The sequence below is a fragment of the Protopterus annectens genome, chromosome 16.part0 (assembly GCF_019279795.1).
Source record: "Protopterus annectens isolate FY-2018-M chromosome 16.part0, PAN1.0, whole genome shotgun sequence".
Lineage (NCBI taxonomy): Eukaryota > Metazoa > Chordata > Ceratodontiformes > Protopteridae > Protopterus > Protopterus annectens.
Genome location: NC_056750.1, coordinates 520045760 through 520068344, shown reverse-complemented (window position 1 = coordinate 520068344; position 22585 = coordinate 520045760). Strand labels below are relative to the sequence as shown.

Sequence of the window (22585 nt, the reverse complement as noted above, 5' to 3'; positions counted from 1 at the left end):
TTCTTTCAACATCCTCATTATGAATAGCTGAGAGATGGTCCCTAACTCTATCATGAAGGGACCTATTTGTCATGCCTACATAAAATGAATGACAGTCATTGCAAACTGCCAAATATATCAAATCATTAGTAGTACATGTAGTATTAACTCTAAGTTCATATCTAACATCAGTCATAGGATGTATAAAAATATTGTCTATACTTAATACTCTACATATATTGCACTCTCTTCAAATTATTTTTGTTCTTATATCCAAAGTGGGGTTTATCACCCACTATTTCTTTGATTTGTGCATCAGATTCCAAAATAAACCAGTTCCTTTTCACAACATCCCTAACTATATCAATATTATTAGAATATTGCAAACTTAGAGGCCCTGCTCTTACTATAATTACTTTTTTAAATATTTTCAGATGTGTCCTTAACTTCCAACATAATATTGCTCATATATGGTTTAGCTTTTGTACTTCTTAATTTTTCAACCTGCCAAGATTATGATTAATTTCTTTTGGTGTATACCTACGCTCAACCAACTCATTTCTAAAGGTATCCATATTACTCTGAAAAACTGTATCATCAGCGTTTAACCTAGATATACGCATGCCTTGTCCCTTTATTATATTTTTATATACATGAGACGGATGCATACTGTCTCTAGATAAAATATTATTTCTTCGACAAGATTTCCTATGCATGGTAGTAGAAAGGACACCATCATGGTCTTTCATAATAACTACATGAAGAAAGTCTATCGTTGTTTTGGAGGCTTTCAATGAAAATTTTAGAAAACCTGTACTTTCATTTAAATACTCTACAAATTCCATTAACTGCTCATAAGATCCAGTCCAAATTAAAAAAAGATAGTCTACAAAACGTTTATAGAAATAAATGTATGCATTATAAGTACTATTCATTGAAATTACCTTCTCCTCCCATTGTGCTAGTACAATATTTGCAAAACTATTTGCACATGGTGTACCCATTGTCACGCCTACTTGCTGTAAATAATATTTCCCATCAGATAGCATTACATTATTCTCCAAGATGATTTCAAGTAACATACATATTAAATCTATTTGTATCACATCATAGGTGCTCTTATTTCCTAAGTACGTTTTTACTGCCTCTATGCCGTAGGCATGAGGTATAACTGTAAATAAAGAGCTTACATCCAAAGTTACCAACCAACTATCTTTCAATATATGTTGAATGTTTAAAGTAGTGAAAGATAAATCACATAACAGTTGTTTACTGTCCCTCAATACATGTTCAGTGGGTAACCCACCCTCTTCCAGATACAGTCGGTCTGAGTGGTTGGTTACTCAAATCTTTATGTAATTTAGGTTGACCTTGAATCAAAGGTATAATAGGATGAGAAACTAAGAAATAATCCAACAACAACTTAGATATAATATGGCTTAAAAAAACAGTCGTTCAGCATTCTAAAAACATGACTACAAATTAAATCAATATCTAATAATGTTAAGTCCTTATATACCCGTACATCATTCAACAACTTCTTCATTTCATTCATATAATACATTATATCTAATATCACAATACTCCCTCCCTTATCAGCTGGTCGAATACATATAGATTCATCATCTTGCAATGCATACAAGGCTTTATATTCATTTGCTGTTAAATTGTACAATTTTCCTTTCATATTTCTTCACCCTTCATAAAAATGGAAGTCCGGTCATTTTCACATATATTGCAAAACGTTTCCAGAGTTGCATTTAACTCTGGTACAAATGTACTCGTTTTTTTAAAAACATTAACAGAACTATCAGAGCCAAACATAGTTTTCAACATCACATTATGTACAAAAGTTGTTATGTCCAAAATAGTATCAACATACTTTGTATCAGACGATGGTATAAATGCTAATCCGCGTTGAAGCAAAGTTTGTTCACACAACGTTAGTAGGCATTTAGATAAGTTAAATACCAGCGTGTTTGTCTGTTTCTGTTCCCACATCCTCTTTATCGTACTGTTCAGAGTTCTTTCCTGTGAGGGCAGCCTTCGCTTCCTTCCTCGACTCACTGACCAGCCTCTCCTGGGCCATTCCAATTTGTGAATAGGTAAAGGGGGGGGGGGAAATCTACTGAACATTGTATTGTGGTCGGTGCCAGTTCCTTTCTTCGCACAAGTCTTGTGTATTAGACTCTTTTTAACACTGCAGGAGTCACCATAAAGTTGTCAGAGCTATTAATAACCAATCCATCAATGGAATGATTGGTCAGAACAGCTACCTTCACTGGAGTATTTCTCGATTTATCTACCAACTTAGGATTATGTGAATCCTTATCGGATAGTTCTTTATTATTGGAAACGTGTTATAGATTCAGCATTATTCTCATAGCGTCTGGGCCAAGTGAACACATTCCCGGCCCGGAAATCTTTTAAGTCTCTATCAATTTTTTTCTTTTTTTGACCTATTAGCTGTTGAATAGTGGGTGATAAACCCCACTTTAGATGAAAGAACAAAAAGAATTTTAAGAGATTGTTGTGTAATTCGAATAAACAGCTTTCCCAAAATAAGCAAGTGGTAAAACTTTATTTAAGGTCCTGTGGAAGTGCAATATATGTAGAGTATTAAGTATAGACAATATTTTTATACATCATATGACTGATGTTAGATATGAATTTAGAGTTAATGCTACATGTACTACTAATGATTTGATATATTTAGCAGTTTGCAATGACTGTCATTCATTTTATGTAGGCATGACTAATAGGTCCCTTCATGGTAGAGTTAGGGAACATCTCTCGTCTATTCGTAATGAGGATGTTGAAAGAAGTGCGTTAGCTAAGCACGTAAAGATGAATAAAACACACACATTTCGATTTTTGGTTATATGTTGTATAGATTGTAGTTTGAGGCTGGGTGATAAGAAAAATGTCACTGAACAGAAAGAATTATACTGGATAGTTAGGTTACAAGCTGACAAATCGCCCGGGCTCAATGAAAGGGCGTCTATAAAACCATTACTTGCTGCCAAAATATTTAAGTAGCTTTAATTTTAATGTTTTAAATTTAGTTTGTTTTAGAGTACTATATTTTTAAAGAAATAGTAAATTGATTAATTGATTAACTTGATTAGATAGTATATTTATATGGGGTTGTTGTTCTTTTTGAATGAAGTCTGAAAAAGCATCTGTTTGATGTGAAAGCGCTTACTGCTGGTACCTGTTTGCTCTTTTTTGTTCACAATAAATCGTTGGTTTTATGCTGTGGTCTTCTCATCTCCATTTTTGCTACATTTTTCTACTGCCCAACTTATTTTGGAGAAGGTGAAGTTCATCCATAGTGGCTGCATTTGTTGTTCTCTTCATTTACCTATTGTTACACTTTGTGCTAGCCCTGTGGGACATGGCTGAAGGCAGAATGAATGAGCCGATTAATATATCTCATGCTGAGGTAACTGCCACCACTAGTTTAAATGAACTTTTGCAACGAGATACTAATTTATTATTACTATATGAACCTTCTGAAGATCTGGTGGTTGATGGACAATCTGATTATGATGAGAAACTGTTTATTAATAAGCTGCATGAGTTAAACAATTAAATAAATAAATTTAAGAGGCTACAATGGCAGCGGCTACATTTTGAAGCCTGCCTATCACATCGTATGGTCCCAAGGGGATTAATAGTTTTAACCATGCCTACGTCAGGGGATAGTTACCCAGAATTGCTAAAGCGGTGGCAAAAGATAAACTTGGAAACTAGCTTTAAATATATGGAACTTTTGATTGAGTTCCATAAGCCCACTGAAGAAACATTGTTGCAGAATATACAGTTAAAGCAACAACAATTACGTTTTTTTTGTTCCTGTATTAGTATTTGATAGAGCCGTTAACAGACTCTGTGATAGTGTCAATTTCTTTGAACAACAGCTAATAGATCAAAAAAAGAAAAAAAATTGATAGAGACTTAAAAGATTTCCAGGCCGGGAATGTGTTCACTTGGCCCAGACGCTATGAGAATAATGCTGAATCTATAACACGTTTCCAATAATAAAGACTATCTGATAAGGATTCACATAATCCTAAGTTGGTAGATAAATCAAGAAATACTCCAGTGAATGTAGCTGTTGTGACCAATCATTCCATTGATGGATTGGTTATTAATAGCTCTGACAACTTTATGGTGACTCCTGCAGTGTTAAAAGAATCTAATATGCAGGAACTTGTGCGAAGAAAGGAACTGGCACCAACCACAATACAATGTTCAGTAGATTCCCTCCCCACCCCTTTACCTATTCGCAAATTGGAATGGACCAGGAGAGGCCAGTCAGTGAGTCGAGGAAGGAAGCGAAGGCTGCCGTTACAGGAAAGAACTCTGAACCGTACGATAAAGAGGATGTGGGAACAGAAACAGACTTAAACACGCTGGTATTTAACTTATCTAAATGCCCACTAACATTGTGTGAACAAACTTTGCTTCAATGCGGATTGGCATTTATATCATCGTCTGATATAAAGTATGTTGATACTATCTTGGACATAAAAACTTTTGCACATAATGTGATGCTGAAAACTATGTTTGGCACTAATAGTTCTGTTAATGTATTTTAAAAAAATGAGTACATTTGTACCAGAGTTAAATGCAACTCTGGAAACGTTTTGCAATATATGTGAAAATGACCTGACTTCCATTTTTATGAAGGGTGAAAGAAATATGAAAGGAAAATTTTACAATTTAACAGCAAATTAATATAAAGCCTTGCATGCATTGCAGGATGATGAATCTATATGTATTCGACCAGCTGATAAGGGAGGGGGTATTGTGATATTAGATACAATGTATTATATGAATGAAATGAAGAAGTTGTTGAATGATGTACGGGTATATAAGGACTTAACATTATTAGATATTGATTTAATTTGTAGTCATGTTTTTAGTGCGCTGAATGACTGTTTTTTAAGCCATATTATATCTAAGTCGTTGTTGGATTATTTCTTAGTTTCTCATCCTATTATACCTTTGATTCAAGGTCAACCTAAATTATATAAAGATTTACCACTCAGACCGATTGTGTCTGGAAGAGGGTGGGTTACCCACCCATTATCAGTTTTTGTTGAGAAATATCTCAGACCTGCTGTTGAAAAATCTGAACATGTATTGAGGGACAGTAAACAACTGTTATGTGATTTATCTTTCACTACTTTAAACATCCAACATATATTGAAAGATAGTTGGTAACTTTGGATGTAAGCTCTTTATTTACAGTTATACCTCATGTCTATGGCATAGAGGCAGTAAAACATACTTAGGAAATAAGAGCACCTATGATGTGATGCAAATAGATTTAATATGTATGTTACTTGAAATCATCTTGGAGAATAATGTAATGCTATTTGATGGGAAATATTATTTACAGCAAGTAGGCGTGGCAATGGGTACATCATGTGCAAATAGTTTTGCAAATATTGTACTAGCACAATGGGAGGAGAAGGTAATTTCAATGATTAGTACTTATAATGCATACATTTATTTATATAAATGTTTCGTAGATGATCTTTTTTAATTTGGACTGGATCTTATGAGCAGTTAATGGAATTTGTAGAGTATTTAAATGAAAGTACAGGTTTTCTAAAATTTTCATTGAAAGCCTCCAAAACAAAAGTAGACTTTTTTGATGTAGTTATTATGAAAGACCATGATGGTGTCCTTTCTACTACCGTGCATAGGAAGTCTTGTCGAAGAAATAATATTTTATCTAGAGACAGTGTGCATCCGTCTTATGTATATAAAAATATAATAAAGGGACAAGGCATGCGTATATCTAGGTTAAACACTGATGATACAGTTTTTCAGAGTAATTTGGATACCTTTAGAAATGAGTTGGTTGAGCGTAGGTATACACCAAAAGAAATTAATCATAATCTTGGACAGGTTATAAAATTAAGAAGTACAAAAGCTAAACCATATATGATCAATATTATGTTGGAAGTTAAGGACACATCTGAAAATATTAAAAAAAGTAAGTATAATATGAGCAGGGCCTCTTTAAGTTTGCAATATTCTAATAATATTGATATAGTTAGGGATGTTGTGAAAAGGAACTGGTTTATTTTGGAATCTGATGCACAAATCAAAGAAATAGTGGGTGCTAAACCCCACTTTAGATATAAGAACAAAAAGAATTTGAAGAGATTGTTGTGTAATTTGAATAAACAGCTTTCCCAAAATAAGCAAGTGGTAAAACCTTATTTAAGGTCCTGTGGGAAGTGCAATATATGTAGAGTATTAAGTATAGACAATATTTTTATACATCTATGACTGATGTTAGATATGAATTTAGAGTTAATGCTACATGTACTACTAATGATTTGATATATTTGGCAGTTTGCAATGACTGTCATTCATTTTATGTAGGCATGACGAATAGGTCCCTTCGTGATAGAGTTAGGGAACATCTCTCGGCTATACGTAATGAGGATGTTGAAAGAAGTGCATTGGCTAAGCACGTAAAGATGAGTAAAACACACACATTTCAATTTTTGGTTATATGTTGTATAGATTGTGGTTTGAGGCTGGGAGATAAGAAAAATGTCACTGAACAGAAAGAATTATACTGGATAGTTAGGTTGCAAGCTGACAAATCACCCGGGCTCAATGAAAAGGCGTCTATAAAACCATTACTTGCTTCCAAAAGATTTAAGTAGCTTTAATTTTAATGTTTTAAATTAAGTTTGTTTTAGAGTACTATATTTTTAAAGAAATAGTAAATTGATTAATTGATTGTTTAATTCACTTGATTAGATAGTATATTTATATGGGGGGGGTTGTTCTTTTTGAATGAAATCTGAAGAAGCATCTGTTTTATGTGAAAGCGCTTACTGCTGGTACCTGTTTGCTCTTTTTTGTTCGCAATAAATCGTTGGTTTTATGCTGTGGTCTTATCTCCATTTTTGCTACAGAATATATGTTACACCAACTTGATGTACATAGACATTTACATTTCTATTTACACAGAACAAAGGACTTTAGAAAGACCGGCCAATTGTTTGTATCCTTTTCAGACTGCAAGAAAGGTGCTTCAGTTGCAAAAACCACTCTATCCAGATGATTGTCAAATTGCATCTCATTCACCTATCAGTCAGTAAACAAACATCTGCCAGACAAAATAAGAGCTCACTCTACCAGGGCTGTTTCAACCTCTTCAGCTTTTTGTGCAAAATTGCCAATAGATAGCATTTGTACAGCAGCAACATGGGGCAAGGCCTCATACCTTTATCACTCATTACAAAGTGAATTTGGCCTCCAGGGACAGGGCCTCTTTTGGGTCACTGTTCTGAAGAATGTTATACTGTGAGCCACCCAAGAAAGATGGTGCTAGGGACGCTGTCCCACAAGTACAGATTGAAGGCGAGATAGGACAACTTCACATAAAGAAATGATGTACTCACCATAACGTTCCATGTGAGTTGTCCATCTCACCTTCATTCTTACATTCCCCCCTCCTACCCCGGCCTTCTTTAGCTCCTGGAAGTTCAAGAGGTTATTATTGACATCTAATGTTCTCTGACCCTCTTCTTGCCTTAAAAAATAATAAGGAATTCTTATGTACTCATATTAGTATACCAGCAGACAAGATCTGGGGAATGCACTAGAGCATTGTGGGATTAGGGAGTAAGCCACAACTAGTTGGAGACCTTGAGCTTTTGTAAATGGCCGAGTCAGAACTGAAGATCTGTTCCGAATCCACAAGTACAGAATGATGGCGAGATGGACAACTCACATGGAACATTATGGTGAATACATAACTTTTTTCTTTTGATTGCTACTGCCACCAGGCTTGTTGGTATAAGTAATGCTTGATTTACAATAGGCGTACTGATGGGCTTTCCAGTCAGTCTGCATATTCTGAATATTAAATAGCTTTCACTCCATGTCTCCTGTCTTCTTACTCTTTAATCCAGGAGAGCTTTAACTGCTAATGTGTTTATTCCTAAACTATATCATGAATTCCTTTTAGAAGCTATACATTCCATTGATAATATTACTGCATTTTAAATACTGTCAGTAAAGTTTGTTTCGTTTCCTTTTCAGTTTTGAACATCACTGCCTCGTTCTTAATAAAAGCCGACTGGTTACCTATTAAAATGTGTGCCTTCCTTTTGTTTTGCTTTACTTTCAAGCTTCTTTAGCTTGAACTTTGTTGCTGCTACAGCTATCAGGTTATCAGTTAAGTCCTGCACTTACTTACTTTAGATCCACTAGTGAAGGTGCTCTCACTTTGGGAAAAAAACAGCTTTCTTCTTTCACTGTGTGAACAGTTTTTCAGAAAGATTTGTGTGCTAGTTGGGACCTTCTTCCTAGTTATACTTAATGAATCTAGTTATAGTGTTTTTGGAAATAAATTACTGAACTATCTTGGAGAAAATTATGAATGCCATTGCTTTCAAGATGGTGGCTAATTACAATAATGTAATACAATTTAACTTTTTATCTTATCTTCATTTTCTTTGTATTATAAACTTTATTTGCTATTGTTGATCTGTTTTCTAAGACGTTTCCATGGTTGAGTTTCTCTATATGCAGAATAGTAGTTTATGCCATTTTGTTATTTTTCATGATGCTAATGTCAGTGTTTTATATTTCTGCATATTATTCTGAATTATTTTTCTTTTCTGCTTTTAGATGTCTTTTTTTTTTTTTTTGTTTTTTTTACACTGTTAAATAATATGTCATTGTGTTTGTAACCTTATTGCATTTGGCGGCTTATAGGTAAAAGGTCTGCAGACCAGTTAATTTGGAACTTGCTTTACAAATTAATTGTATTGTGACCCTTAGAATCCAATATCCTATTGCCTTTGCACGAGACCACCTGGATGTGTTCTTTGCATGCTAAATGACTGCTCCAAAGTAAACCAAACTCATCAGAACATGAGGAATTAAGATACTGGATAAAGAGTAAAGTTAGTTTTTTTTTGCCTGAAATCCTGACTTTGCATATTGATTAACATAATGACTTCTTCCATTATACCAGATATCTGTTTTATTGTATATATTTTTTCATTAAAGCTAAATGAGCAGTAACCTTTACAGGCAGAAAATGTTTTGGCATGGAGGTGACATGGACATAAAGCCACCAGCATGGGATGGAATCATAAGTTATGATCACCTTTGAATCTACAGCAGCAGTAACCATCTGTTTCCCTGTATGATTACTCAGTTTGTGTTCTGTCATTTATGATTATTTGCAGGTGGTACATATAGTGGAGAAGTGTTAGTGTGGGACACCAGCCAGACAGATGATCCTCTCATTTCAAGGACTGGATTTTCAGATGAAAGTCATACAGAACCAGTTTGCCAGGTAAAAAAAGTTGTAAAATGTATACTTTAGATTGCAAAGCAAGTTTTTTTAACCAACTTTTCATAAATAGGGAATACCTTAAAATTTATATGTGGGAGAAAAGGCTGAGCAGAAAATGAGTAATAAAATCGAAGCATTGCCACCCTCATCCCAAATCTCAATATTCCCTGTCATCATTGTATCTTTGTAAATAAGTATGGGAGAAGGTCTCTGTAGGCAGGGGGTGATCAAGGAGTAAGTGATAAAAATGCTTGGAATGATTAGTCCACATTTAATTTCTTTTTTGTTAATCAGGTTAGCTGGCTGGCCCAGGGTGGACTGTTTCCAGCCACAAGCTGAGTCAAAGGTGCAATCACAAAAGATGTAAACAGTTGTATATCAGAAATAAATAGTTACAAGGGACTTACTGTCACAGCAGAGAACATCTAAGATGTGTTTTATGAGAGTTGCCTCTCTCCCTGTTTCAAAGGTAGATATTTGTTGCTAGAAGCACTTGCTTTAATAGTAGAAGTGTTACAGTTACCTGAAATTCTGTGATCTGGACATGCAAGTCTTCTTGCCTAAAAATAATAAAAAAATCTACTCAACTAAGTTTTCTGGATGAAAATTGAGTTGTCATGAGATCAGGTTTGCACTTAGAACGCAGGGGACTGGTCACTGCAGTCTGCTACACTCCATGAAAGAAAAAATCTGGGCAAGCTATGTAAGATTAGATTTCAACAAACTGTGACTGAATTGTACAAGGTGTTGTGGATTGTATTGGTTCTTTGGATAAAAGGATGGAATATATGGAATCAGCTTATCTGCATGTTCATATCTGGATTTAAAGGCATTTCACACAGAATGGCTTCCTCAGAAGTGAAGAGTAAACTGCTAGATGAAAAATTAATAAACACAGAAGATAGAGAAAAACATAAATGCCTGCAGTTTACTGGCATCTCTGAGTGGAAAGCGTATACTAAATGTGTGGAATATATTAGTGAAAATTTAGCTGAATGAACTGGAGTACTTGACAAAGATATTAATTATAGATGCAGTTTGTAGAGTATTTTTTCCTGAACATCTAAGAGCAAGAGACTTCCAAGATGACTGTGCATTGAGTAACAACTTGTTTCTAGCTCTCCCAGTGTGAAAACAGAAACTCAGTAGAGAAGGCCAGTAGACTTGTGTTTATAGGAAAATTTCAGAAACGAGCTAGTAAGTGGACTGCCTGGATGCCAGGAACAAAATACAGAAGACCTGGAAAAAAATCAGCTACAAAAAGTGTGGAAGAAACACTGACTGGGAAAGTTCTGCAGCTGTTCAGCAAAAAGCAATGCAAACTTCAGAAATGACTTCCAGTAATCTACAGGAAGATACAAGACAGCTGCATACAGACCTGGTTAAAATAAAGAAAACACTGATTGAGTATATCAGCACAAATAACAAAAGGCTGGAAAAATGGAAGAAACTTTAAATAGATATTCAGATGAGGTGGTAAAGCTGCAAAAAGCAGAGGTCAAACTAAAGAAAAGCCTGGCTGAATATGCGACTGCTCAGGAAGACGTTTTCAAAAAATAATAGAATTAGAGGACAGATCATGTAGGAAAAACCTGCGATGTTCAGCTATACCAGAGAAGTTGGTAGGAACAGACTGCATTAGTTTTATGAAAACACAAGTAAGCAAATGGACTGGTATTCCATAACAGGAATTGTTAATTGAAAGACCACATCATGTGAATGCTCCAAACCTGGCTATAAGAAAGCAACCTAGACCTTTAATAGTAAAGATGCAGTCCTACCAGCAGAAGGTGTTGATTTTCACAAAATTGTGGCAGAAGGACAAAGTAATAAAAGTGGGAGACAGAGTGTTTGTGGACAACGATTACTCATTGTACACCAGACAGAAGAGGAGAAAATTTATTCCACTCTTCAGGGAATGCCGAGGTGCAGGTGTGAGATTCAAATTGCTATACCCAGCTGTCTACAAAGTATTCTTCTCTGAAGGGACAAAATTATTTTTTTGATGAAATACATGCTCAGGAGGAAATACAAAAGTTTCTCCAACAAAAAGTAAGCTGTAAAACAGGAGGAGATTCTTGTTCTTCTGGTAATAAAGACCACAGAGGGACTATACCTCTGAAATGTTTTCAAATTTTTCAACGGAAAATGTTGGCGAGAAGGAAGGCAGTGCGAGAATTTACTAGAAGAATCGAGAGTACATTAGAAATGAAGCAGAGACAGGATTTCGGAGATGAACAGTAATAAAACCAGTAACTTACTATGGGATTAAAATGCAGTAATTATTTGTGAAATATGACAGAACAAGAAAATCTGGAAGTATTGGACTTTTTCAGAAGAAGTATTGGACTTTTTCAGAATTTGTTGGACTTGTGGAGGACTCTAAAGCATATGCCATACATCATGTCATTAATGTTCAGAAAAGTGTTTTGGGGAAGGGTAGAGAATGGAGAAAGTTAAGTGTAACTAAAGGTTTTTTTTTTCTTAAATACTACCAATTTTGTGGCATGTGGTTTTCTTTACATGCTATAAACTAAATTTTTTTTTCAGTTAAGTGTAATGGGAAATTGTAAACCGGTCCTCCTGATCCTTTTTCTTCTTTTCTTTCTCCCTTCTTCTGTCTCTTCTTGTTCAGTTTTAAGAAATGTAGGTACTGCAATGTATAAAAAAAAGCCTGGTTGAAAAGCATGATAAAAGAAAAATGAATGTGCTTTTACTCATTCTTGCATGGGGAAATGACTGGATTAAAGACTTTAGATTGATTTAGTAACAAGTTTTAACAGAGAGCAAGTAAATGAAAAAGAACATTGAATATTATGAGGCTTTTTCTAGGAAATGTGTGTATGGTCAGTAACAGTTCTGCAGATGGTCTTCATGTTTCAATGGAAACAGTCTGATGAAAAGAAACTGCTTGCCTGGTTCTCCTGTCTCATGGAGACAATCTGATAAAGAGAAACTGGCTACAGTCTGGTGAAAGAAATTATCTAGGAGATGATGTTCACTGAAGGCATTCAGGGGTTTTCCCAAAGGAGATAATGTTCTCTGAAAGCATTCAGGGGCTTTCCCAAGGTAGTTAATGTTCTCTGAACACATTCAAGGGTTTTTCCATCTAGGATTGCTGTAAAGATAAGACAAAACCAATCGGCACTTAGCCGAAGTACAGGCTGTACCATGAGTCTTTGCATGGATGACCTTTCTTTTAGGTTAACTGAAGTCAGTGAGTGTGGCTGTCAGTTTGGGACTTTTGTTCCTATTTAGGAGGGTAAAACTTCAATATTTGAGGGTTTACATAGTTTTGTGTTAGTATAAAGTTAATAGGTTTTAGGGGGGTCATTGGGGGGTGTTTGTTTTTTTTTGTATGAGGGCTTTCAATAAAATAAAAAGTTTTATAAGATGTGATATAGGCTCAATTGTGTATGACCAGAAACAACTGCATAAAAGTTCAACCTGCAAGTGTATGCATGTAACACAAAAGCTAGAACAAGACATTTAACAAAAAGGTGTGAATAATAACTTTTTAATACAATGATGCTTTCCTTAATGTCTTTACATGTAAATTACCTCACAGATCAATACAAACAAGAAAAAGTAGTGAACTATATTAAAAAATCTAGAGTGCAAATAGCTATGTTACATAATACACACTTAGAAAGGGCTGAACATGTGAATTTGATAAAGAAAGGTTTTTCAGGATGGTTATTCAGGAAATAGCTGGGACAAAGGAAAACAGGAGTACTAACATTACTTGCAAGAGGAGCTCCAATAGTGATAAAAGAAGATAAAGATAATGGCAGATTTGTAGTGCTAAAGGGCTACTGGCATGTGTTTACATTCCACCTAAAACTGCTATAATGGAGCTTAAGAAAATTATGGGAGAAATTATCAGTTTTAGCAAGGAGTATTACTTATAGGTGGGGACTGGAATTTGATTTGCAGCAGTGAAGATATGTCTGGGGGACCCAGAAGGGAAAATACAACAAAGGAGGGTAGATTTTTGAAGAAAGTTATGAAAATATCTGGCATGGAAGACGTGAATTCAGTAACAGGTGTTCAGAACAAATTTACATATTATTCCCCAAGATATAAAAACTGAGCTAGGCTAGACAGAATTTACATTTCACAGGAACATGTGCATTTAATTGAAGGTCTTGATACTCACCCAGAAACTTTATCAGATCATGTGCCAATAATAGCTAAAATAAAAACACAGAATAATGAATTAAAAATGAGAAATTAGCGCTTCCCCACCTATCATGTTGAAAAAAGAGGAATTTAAGGAATGGGTAGTGGAAATTAATCAGGAGCTGTTAGGATAGAAATTTTTTCTAAATATATAGCTAGTGAGTGGGATAAAATTAAGGTGGAGTTTAAAAATAGGGTGGAAATAAAAGAAAGGGAGCTATGGTTAAAAAGTAACAAGAATTATTTAGAAGGACTGAAAAAATTTAAGGTATTGCAGAATAGGGGGAATCTCACAGAACAAGAAGAGGATCAACTGCAGAATGCTAGTCAGAAAATAAGGGATTACCTTGATAATATGCACAAGCTTAGAAATATTGCTGTTAAGCAACTGTTTTTGATAACACCAGAGCACAAAAACTTTTAGCACAACGACTCAGGCAACAGAAAGTAGAAAGGGCTGTCGCCAAACTTAGGGAGCCTATAACAAAGAAGTTACCAAGAGATCCTGTAGAGGTATTAGAAATATTTCAGAAATTCCATGAAAGCAGAGAAATATGAAAATCAAGAAAAGATACAAATAGAAATGTTTATGGAAGAATTAAATATGCCAAGGTTAGAGGCAGATGAGGCTCAATTACTAACAGGATAGGAGGAGATGCGATAAAAATTGTGATGCATAACCAATCTACAGGGAGATCCACATGACTAGATGGTATTTATGTGGAAGTTTGGAAGCTAGGAGGAAAAAAATTGATAAAGATCTGTAATGTTTTGTTTCACAGTATCTTAAGAGGAAAAGTGCCACTGCCCTGGAAGAAAGCAGTGGTAGCTGTAATGCCTAAAGAGGGTAAAGATCCATCAGATCCAGCTTCATACAGGCTCATTTCAGAACTAAACCATGATTATAAAGTGTTCATGTCTGTAATGGCTAAAAGAATGGCAAAAATAATGCCAAAACTGATAGATATGGATCAAATGTGGTTTTGTGGAGATTAGCCAAACATTTGACAACATTAACAGAACACTGATTATCCAGAGGGAAGCAGAATGTAAGAAAATACCATTGTTGTTGGTGGGTCTTGATGCAGAGAAAGCATTTGACAGAGTAAGCTGGGACTTTGAGCAGGGCAATGGAAGCATTTGCATTTCCTGAAAAAATAAGGGTGATTAGGAGAATATACGAGGGACTGGAGGCGAAAATTAAAGTGGGTGACGTCCTCTCTGATGGTTTCTGCTTGAGCAGAGGAATCAGACAGGGGAGTCCTCTTTCCCCTTTATTATTTGCATTATATTTAGAAGTATTGGCAAAGAAAATAAGGGACTCAGAAATTCAAGGATATAATTGGTATGGTAGTCAAGAAAGGCTGGCATTATTTGCAGATGATATTATTTTGCACCTGACAAAACCAGAAAAAGACATTACAGTGTTGTGGAACATTTTGAGACAGTTTCAGATTTTTTTCGGGATACAAAATTAATGAAGCTAAACAAAGGCAACAGCTGTAAGTTATGTAGCCACACATGAACTGGTTCAGGAATACCCATATTTATGGGGACATGATAAAAAGAAATATTTAGGAGTATGGATTAAAAATTATTCTAGTGTGGTAGCTAAGGATATGTGGAAAGGAGACTATAAACATACTACAAAAACTGAGAAAATGGAAGCTTTGTTATATAGACCAAAACGGAAAATAAACTAGTTTAAAACACAAAAACCACGGCAACCTTGGTAAAACAGAAAAAGTACTGAACACAGCTTTATTTACATTAAACAGAACCAGCGTTTTCGCCACAAGCCTCTTGTAGCTTCATCAGAGTAAAACATACAACACATGGCTTGCCTTAATATAGCATATAGGCAGGAAGTGACATATTAAATTAGATCATAAAATGACATTTTTATTCCATCACATGTTTCATAAAAATTAAAATTTTAAGAATTTTAAGAATTTTAAGCTCTCTTTTTTTGTCCTGGTTTTACTCAATAACCAATATTACCTTGACCCTGGTTCTTTCATGGATAAGGCGTCTCGTCTTTTTTTAGACTTCTTTAGATTTTTTTAGATATTTATGTACAATAATAACATATTAATATCATTTCTTATATAAAAAAAATGTCTTATATTACTTCATCAGTTGATATATGTGCATTCTTTTATCTAGGGAAACAAAGGTTATTTTTACATTTTTATTTCTTAAAATTTTAATTTTTATGAAACATGTGATGAAATAAAAATGTCACCCAGATGTATGCCAGTTTGGTATTATTAATGTGGGAAAAGAAATATATTTTGAATAGTAAATACCAAGAATGTTGGACGCTATATAAGCGTTTCTTGGATGACATTATTATTTTTTGGAAAGGGTTGTTTCAGATGTTCCTAGAGTTTTGTCAATATATAACAGATTCTACTGACTTTTTGAATTTTACTTATAACATAGAACATAGGGAGATAGATTACTTAGATGTCACTATTTATAAAGAAGGTGGAAAATATAACTTGAGAGTTTTTAAGAAAAAAACTTATTCTAATTCATTACTTCATTTTTCTAGTGCCCATCCTTACCACCAGAAGAAAGGTATTGTTAAGGGTCAGTTTGTTAGAATAAGTCGGATGACTTCAAATGAGGAAGAATTTGTTAGGGAATGTGAATATTTATGTAATATGTTTATTGAGCGGGGTTATCCTGTAACCTTAATTGAACAAGTTATGAGTGAGGTCAAAGGAGAAAGGGATAATAAATATGCCCATTTTAGGAGTGAAAGAGATGACTTCAGAGCCTGTACATGATGAGATGGATTTTAAACAAGGTGATGAGAATTTTTGTTCAGCATTTATCACTGATTTCAGTGGTGATTCTGGTATTATTTGTAAGACTGAAGAACAGGAATGGCTTTGGTTCAGTAAATTGTCTGATTTAAAGCTAGATTTTGATACTCCTTGGAAAGGGCTTAATATTAAGAATATTCTCCAAGGTCAGCAAAAGGGAAAAGGGAGTACAAATCGATGTAGGTGGGGGACATTTAAATGTGGTAGGTGTGCGCAGTGCCCCTACATTATTAATAAAGGATCTATTGATTTGGATCCTAGAAATAGAACCTTAACAGCAAAGCAATATAGTAACTGTGATAGTAGCGGTGTTATATATTTAGCTATATGTGTATGTTATGCGTTCTATGTAGGTAAAACTGAGAGGAAATTAGAGACGAATATATGAACACCTGAATGCAATACATACTAAAAATATTAACAATGCCCTGTACAAGCATAGCATACAATGTGACAGGGCTAAATTAAATTTTTTTGTTTTAGAAGAAATTCCTAGAGATATGAGAGAGGGAATGTGGGAGACGACGATTGAATACAGGGAACTCTACTGGTAGATTTTGTTGGAGGCCAGTAGATCACCTGGATTAAATGATGCGGTTTCCTTACTTCCATTTCTTGGGTTAAGGGCAGCTAGACAATAAATAATAGTTCAAATTAACAACTTTTAAACTTATATTATGTTTATTTAACTATGTTTTTATATTTATTAAATATTTTTAAGGTATTATGTGCTAATGTAGTTAATGGATATACAAGAACTATTATTTATGTTTATACAAAATTTTGTAGCAGATTTTCCACTAGAGGGAGTATTCACCATTTTGAGATTTTATTATTTTATAAGGAATGAATATATTTTAGGATTGTTTTATGTTTAGTGTGACTTAAGTAATTGCATGTTTATTTAGAGTGATGTTTTACAGAATTCATAACATTTTATAGTGTTATTATTTATTTAATATATGTGGAACAGTACATTTTAGTTGCATAAACATTTATTTGTATGTACGTAATTAAGGGTGGACTTTCATTGGGTGGTTTGAAGTGGTGTGTGTATATAAAGGGTCTTTGATGTGTTACTGTTTTGTACATCTGATGACATGATAGACGAAAACATATTCTGGATTCTTATCATTAATGTTTTATGGTGTAGAGAGACTTTATTGCTGCAATAAACTGTGGTTTTACCCGTGAAGAGTTTGCCTGCTTTTGGTTACCATTGTGTTGCTGAGGATTTGTTTATTGGACTTTACAGCAATGTTTTCTCTTTCTTTAATTGTTTCAGCAATACCAGTATTTATGGGGCTATAACAAAATGAAGTATTTAGGCTTATGGGTTAAAAAGTATTCTGTAATGTTAACCAAAGATATGTGGAAAGATACTAAACAAAATATAATACAGAGACTGAGAATATGGAAGCTTTTGTTTATGAATATGGATAGCAAGATACAACCACTGAAAATGTTTAGTCCCTTTAGTTTTATATACAGTTCAGGCATATTTTTTATCAACCAGAGGAGAAGTTGTGAATAGTAATTAGCGTTCAAGGCTTTTATCTGAGAGGGTGAAGAGGGCAAGGGTCAACTGGGATAAGATGATATTTCCAATAGAACAGGGTGGTTTAGGATTACCTGATTTCATGGGATATTTTAGAAGGCTCATATACATAACATAGGCAGAAAGGTATAATTCAAAGTGGAAGGGGATTATGAAGAAGCAAGTGGCAAATTCAAGTAATAGGGAGAGAGTGGGATTTTGGATGCAGATCTTTAAGGAGAATAACAGCCATACAGAATATTTATAAAGTAGGAAAAAGTATTCTAAGAACTAAGCCAACATGAGAATAGAGAAAGATTGTGCCGATAGGTATTACTGCAGTTTGAGGTACAGAGGATAGGCAAGAGGGGCCTGGAATTTACTGGAAAAAAATGGCAAAGGAACAAAGATATTGGGATCATATAGCTAGAGAAGGAAAGGTGATAGAATGGGAAGAGGCCAAGAAGACATTTGGACTTCAGGGTAGTCACTGCCCTTCCCTATCAGGGATTTATATCAGAGTATGGGCAAAGCGAAAGGGATAAGAGAATCCTTAAGTAAAATACCTGCTCTGGTAGAGTTTTTAGTTGAATCTAGAACAGAAGCTGCTGTTAAAAAAGGATAAATATTAGGGTATATAGAATATTTCATGATAACTATAGGAATCAATCAGAGAAGGTTAGAAAACATTGGGAAGAGATGTTGGATAAGCAATTCACAAGGAAATAATGGGAGGATGTACTTGTGGCTCTCAAATAAGCAACAAAGTCTAGAAGATTTAGGCTTTTTGCTTGAAAGTGTTTGCAAAGGTGTTTTTATACCCCAAGCAGTGTCAAAATAAATTTTCCTTAAGTAGATGACAAATATTGGAAGTGTGCTGGGAAAGAAAGAGATAACTGGGAACATATGCTTTGGGAGTGTAATGAGTTGGCAGATTTTAAAAATTTCTTACAGAGTACTCTGTCAGAAATAAGGGGTGAGCAAATGGGTGTAGCTAAGGAAATTATTTTTGAGCTGGGTGTCAGGGTCTGAGTTGCCTAGACATTGTAAGGACTTGTTAAGATGAATTCTGGTGGCTGCCAAAAAGCAGTTACTAAAAAATGGAAATCAAAGTCCAAAGTTTATGTTTGAAGTAGTGAATATTGTAACAGAGATAAATGAGCTGGAAGTCAGAGCTTTAGAAAAGGTTAGGGACAAATTAAATAGGAAAAATGAAAACTGGAAAAAATGCACGTAGAAATAATAATGTTTTGGAGGAGGAATGAGGTTTAAGGGAAGGCAGGAATTGAGAAATGTATGTAATGTTAGATTGCTGTTAATTGTGCAAAAGAATGTATGGGATATATAATGTTTGTAACTGTGAAGATTTTTTTTTAATTTTATATAAATGAACATTTGCCTGTTCTTAAGTGATAATTCAATAAAGATCTTAAAATGTACTGTAGTTTTGGATAAGTTTGTGGATTGTATGTACTTTGGCTTTAACAGGTATTGTATTGAATTTATTTAATTAGCTATGTCTAAGTTGAGGGCAATTTATTTATTTATATTTTTTTGACTGAGTGAATCCTGCTAGGCCTCTAGCATCTTTTCAGGGGAGGCCCAAGGTGGTATTTATACAGACTATGGGAAACTTGGCCAGGACATTAGTGAAATTTATATCCACTTGAACTACAATCAACTTGGGCAGATGGGACCCTTGGTTTAAGTTTCTCAATTGAAGGGTGGCACATTCAGGAATGCAGCATCCCCTAATGCTGCACTGCAGTGTCAGTAATGGAAATTTTAATCTAATATCCTAGGGTTGCAGCAGAACCAACAGTCTTCTGATCTTCTGGCACCAAAGGCAAGTATTCTACCTATTTGAGCCATTGACACTAACAGGTGTTTATATTTATATTATTATAATTGTTATATTAGACTTTGATGGAGAAAGTCTGCTACAGTTGCTGCGAATCAAGTGAAGGTTTATGGCTAACAGAACTGATAACTTTCACAGATAGTGCTGTCTCTTGGTTATTATCCTTCAGCTGTCTCATCTAAGAAATTTTAAAGTTGATTAAGCAATGGACTTTTTGTGGTTTTGCATGTTAGCTGACAAAGTTACAGGGATGTAAACTTTTACTGGTGCTGCATTGACCTTGTTTACTGAAAGGTCTTCATAGGTAGGTACTAGGCTATCGGCCATGCAGCATATACAAGCCCAGCCAAAAAGGTACCCTGGCTTTTGCCACCCAAGAAAATTATTTTCCAGTGCCACTGTCGAGCAGAGCCACAGAGGTGATCCCTGGGGTGAATTTCCTATTTCCCATCCAATCATCAAGATTTACACCTGAATGCAATACATACTAAAAATATTAACAATGCCCTGTACAAGCATAGCATACAATGTGACAGGGCTAAATTAAATTTTTTTGTTTTAGAAGAAATTCCTAGAGATATGAGAGAGGGAATGTGGGAGACGACGATTGAATACAGGGAACTCTACTGGTAGATTTTGTTGGAGGCCAGTAGATCACCTGGATTAAATGATGCGGTTTCCTTACTTCCATTTCTTGGGTTAAGGGCAGCTAGACAATAAATAATAGTTCAAATTAACTTTTAAACTTATATTATGTTTATTTAACTATGTTTTTATATTTATTAAATATTTTTAAGGTATTATGTGCTAATGTAGTTAATGGATATACAAGAACTATTATTTATGTTTATACAAAATTTTGTAGCAGATTTTCCACTAGAGGGAGTATTCACCATTTTGAGATTTTATTATTTTATAAGGAATGAATATATTTTAGGATTGTTTTATGTTTAGTGTGACTTAAGTAATTGCATGTTTATTTAGAGTGATGTTTTACAGAATTCATAACATTTTATAGTGTTATTATTTATTTAATATATGTGGAACAGTACATTTTAGTTGCATAAACATTTATTTGTATGTACGTAATTAAGGGTGGACTTTCATTGGGTGGTTTGAAGTGGTGTGTGTATATAAAGGGTCTTTGATGTGTTACTGTTTTGTACATCTGATGACATGATAGACGAAAACATATTCTGGATTCTTATCATTAATGTTTTATGGTGTGGAGAGACTTTATTGCTGCAATAAACTGTGGTTTTACCCGTGAAGAGTTTGCCTGCTTTTGGTTACCATTGTGTTGCTGAGGATTTGTTTATTGGACTTTACAGCAATGTTTTCTCTTTCTTTAATTGTTTCAGCAATACCAGTATTTATGGGGCTATAACAAAATGAAGTATTTAGGCTTATGGGTTAAAAAGTATTCTGTAATGTTAACCAAAGATATGTGGAAAGATACTAAACAAAATATAATACAGAGACTGAGAATATGGAAGCTTTTGTTTATGAATATGGATAGCAAGATACAACCACTGAAAATGTTTAGTCCCTTTAGTTTTATATACAGTTCAGGCATATTTTTTATCAACCAGAGGAGAAGTTGTGAATAGTAATTAGAGTTCAAGGCTTTTATCTGAGAGGGTGAAGAGGGCAAGGGTCAACTGGGATAAGATGATATTTCCAATAGAACAGGGTGGTTTAGGATTACCTGATTTCATGGGATATTTTAGAAGGCTCATATACATAACATAGGCAGAAAGGTATAATTCAAAGTGGAAGGGGATTATGAAGAAGCAAGTGGCAAATTCAAGTAATAGGGAGAGAGTGGGATTTTGGATGCAGATCTTTAAGGAGAATAACAGCCATACAGAATATTTATAAAGTAGGAAAAAGTATTCTAAGAACTAAGCCAACATGAGAATAGAGAAAGATTGTGCCGATAGGTATTACTGCAGTTTGAGGTACAGAGGATAGGCAAGAGGGGCCTGGAATTTACTGGAAAAAAATGGCAAAGGAACAAAGATATTGGGATCATATAGCTAGAGAAGGAAAGGTGATAGAATGGGAAGAGGCCAAGAAGACATTTGGACTTCAGGGTAGTCACTGCCCTTCCCTATCAGGGATTTATATCAGAGTATGGGCAAAGCGAAAGGGATAAGAGAATCCTTAAGTAAAATACCTGCTCTGGTAGAGTTTTTAGTTGAATCTAGAACAGAAGCTGCTGTTAAAAAAGGATAAATATTAGGGTATATAGAATATTTCATGATAACTATAGGAATCAATCAGAGAATGTTAGAAAACATTGGGAAGAGATGTTGGATAAGCAATTCACAAGGAAATAATGGGAGGATGTACTTGTGGCTCTCAAATAAGCAACAAAGTCTAGAAGATTTAGGCTTTTTGCTTGAAAGTGTTTGCAAAGGTGTTTTTATACCCCAAGCAGTGTCAAAATAAATTTTCCTTAAGTAGATGACAAATATTGGAAGTGTGCTGGGAAAGAAAGAGATAACTGGGAACATATGCTTTGGGAGTGTAATGAGTTGGCAGATTTTAAAAATTTCTTACAGAGTACTCTGTCAGAAATAAGGGGTGAGCAAATGGGTGTAGCTAAGGAAATTATTTTTGAGCTGGGTGTCAGGGTCTGAGTTGCCTAGACATTGTAAGGACTTGTTAAGATGAATTCTGGTGGCTGCCAAAAAGCAGTTACTAAAAAATGGAAATCAAAGTGCAAAGTTTATGTTTGAAGTAGTGAATATTGTAACAGAGATAAATGAGCTGGAAGTCAGAGCTTTAGAAAAGGTTAGGGACAAATTAAATAGGAAAAATGAAAACTGGAAAAA

General features: G+C 34.6%; 1 protein-coding gene across 1 annotated transcript in view; it reads left to right on the top strand.

The window, feature by feature from the left end:
• The window catches only part of DYNC2I2 (dynein 2 intermediate chain 2), a 1029522-nt gene that overhangs the window by 465804 nt on the left and 541133 nt on the right, over nt 1–22585 (top strand). Inside the window, exon 6 of the mRNA XM_044058572.1 lies at nt 9222–9331. Within this exon, the coding sequence (XP_043914507.1) occupies nt 9222–9331 (110 nt within the window). The remainder of the gene's footprint in view (nt 1–9221; nt 9332–22585) is intronic.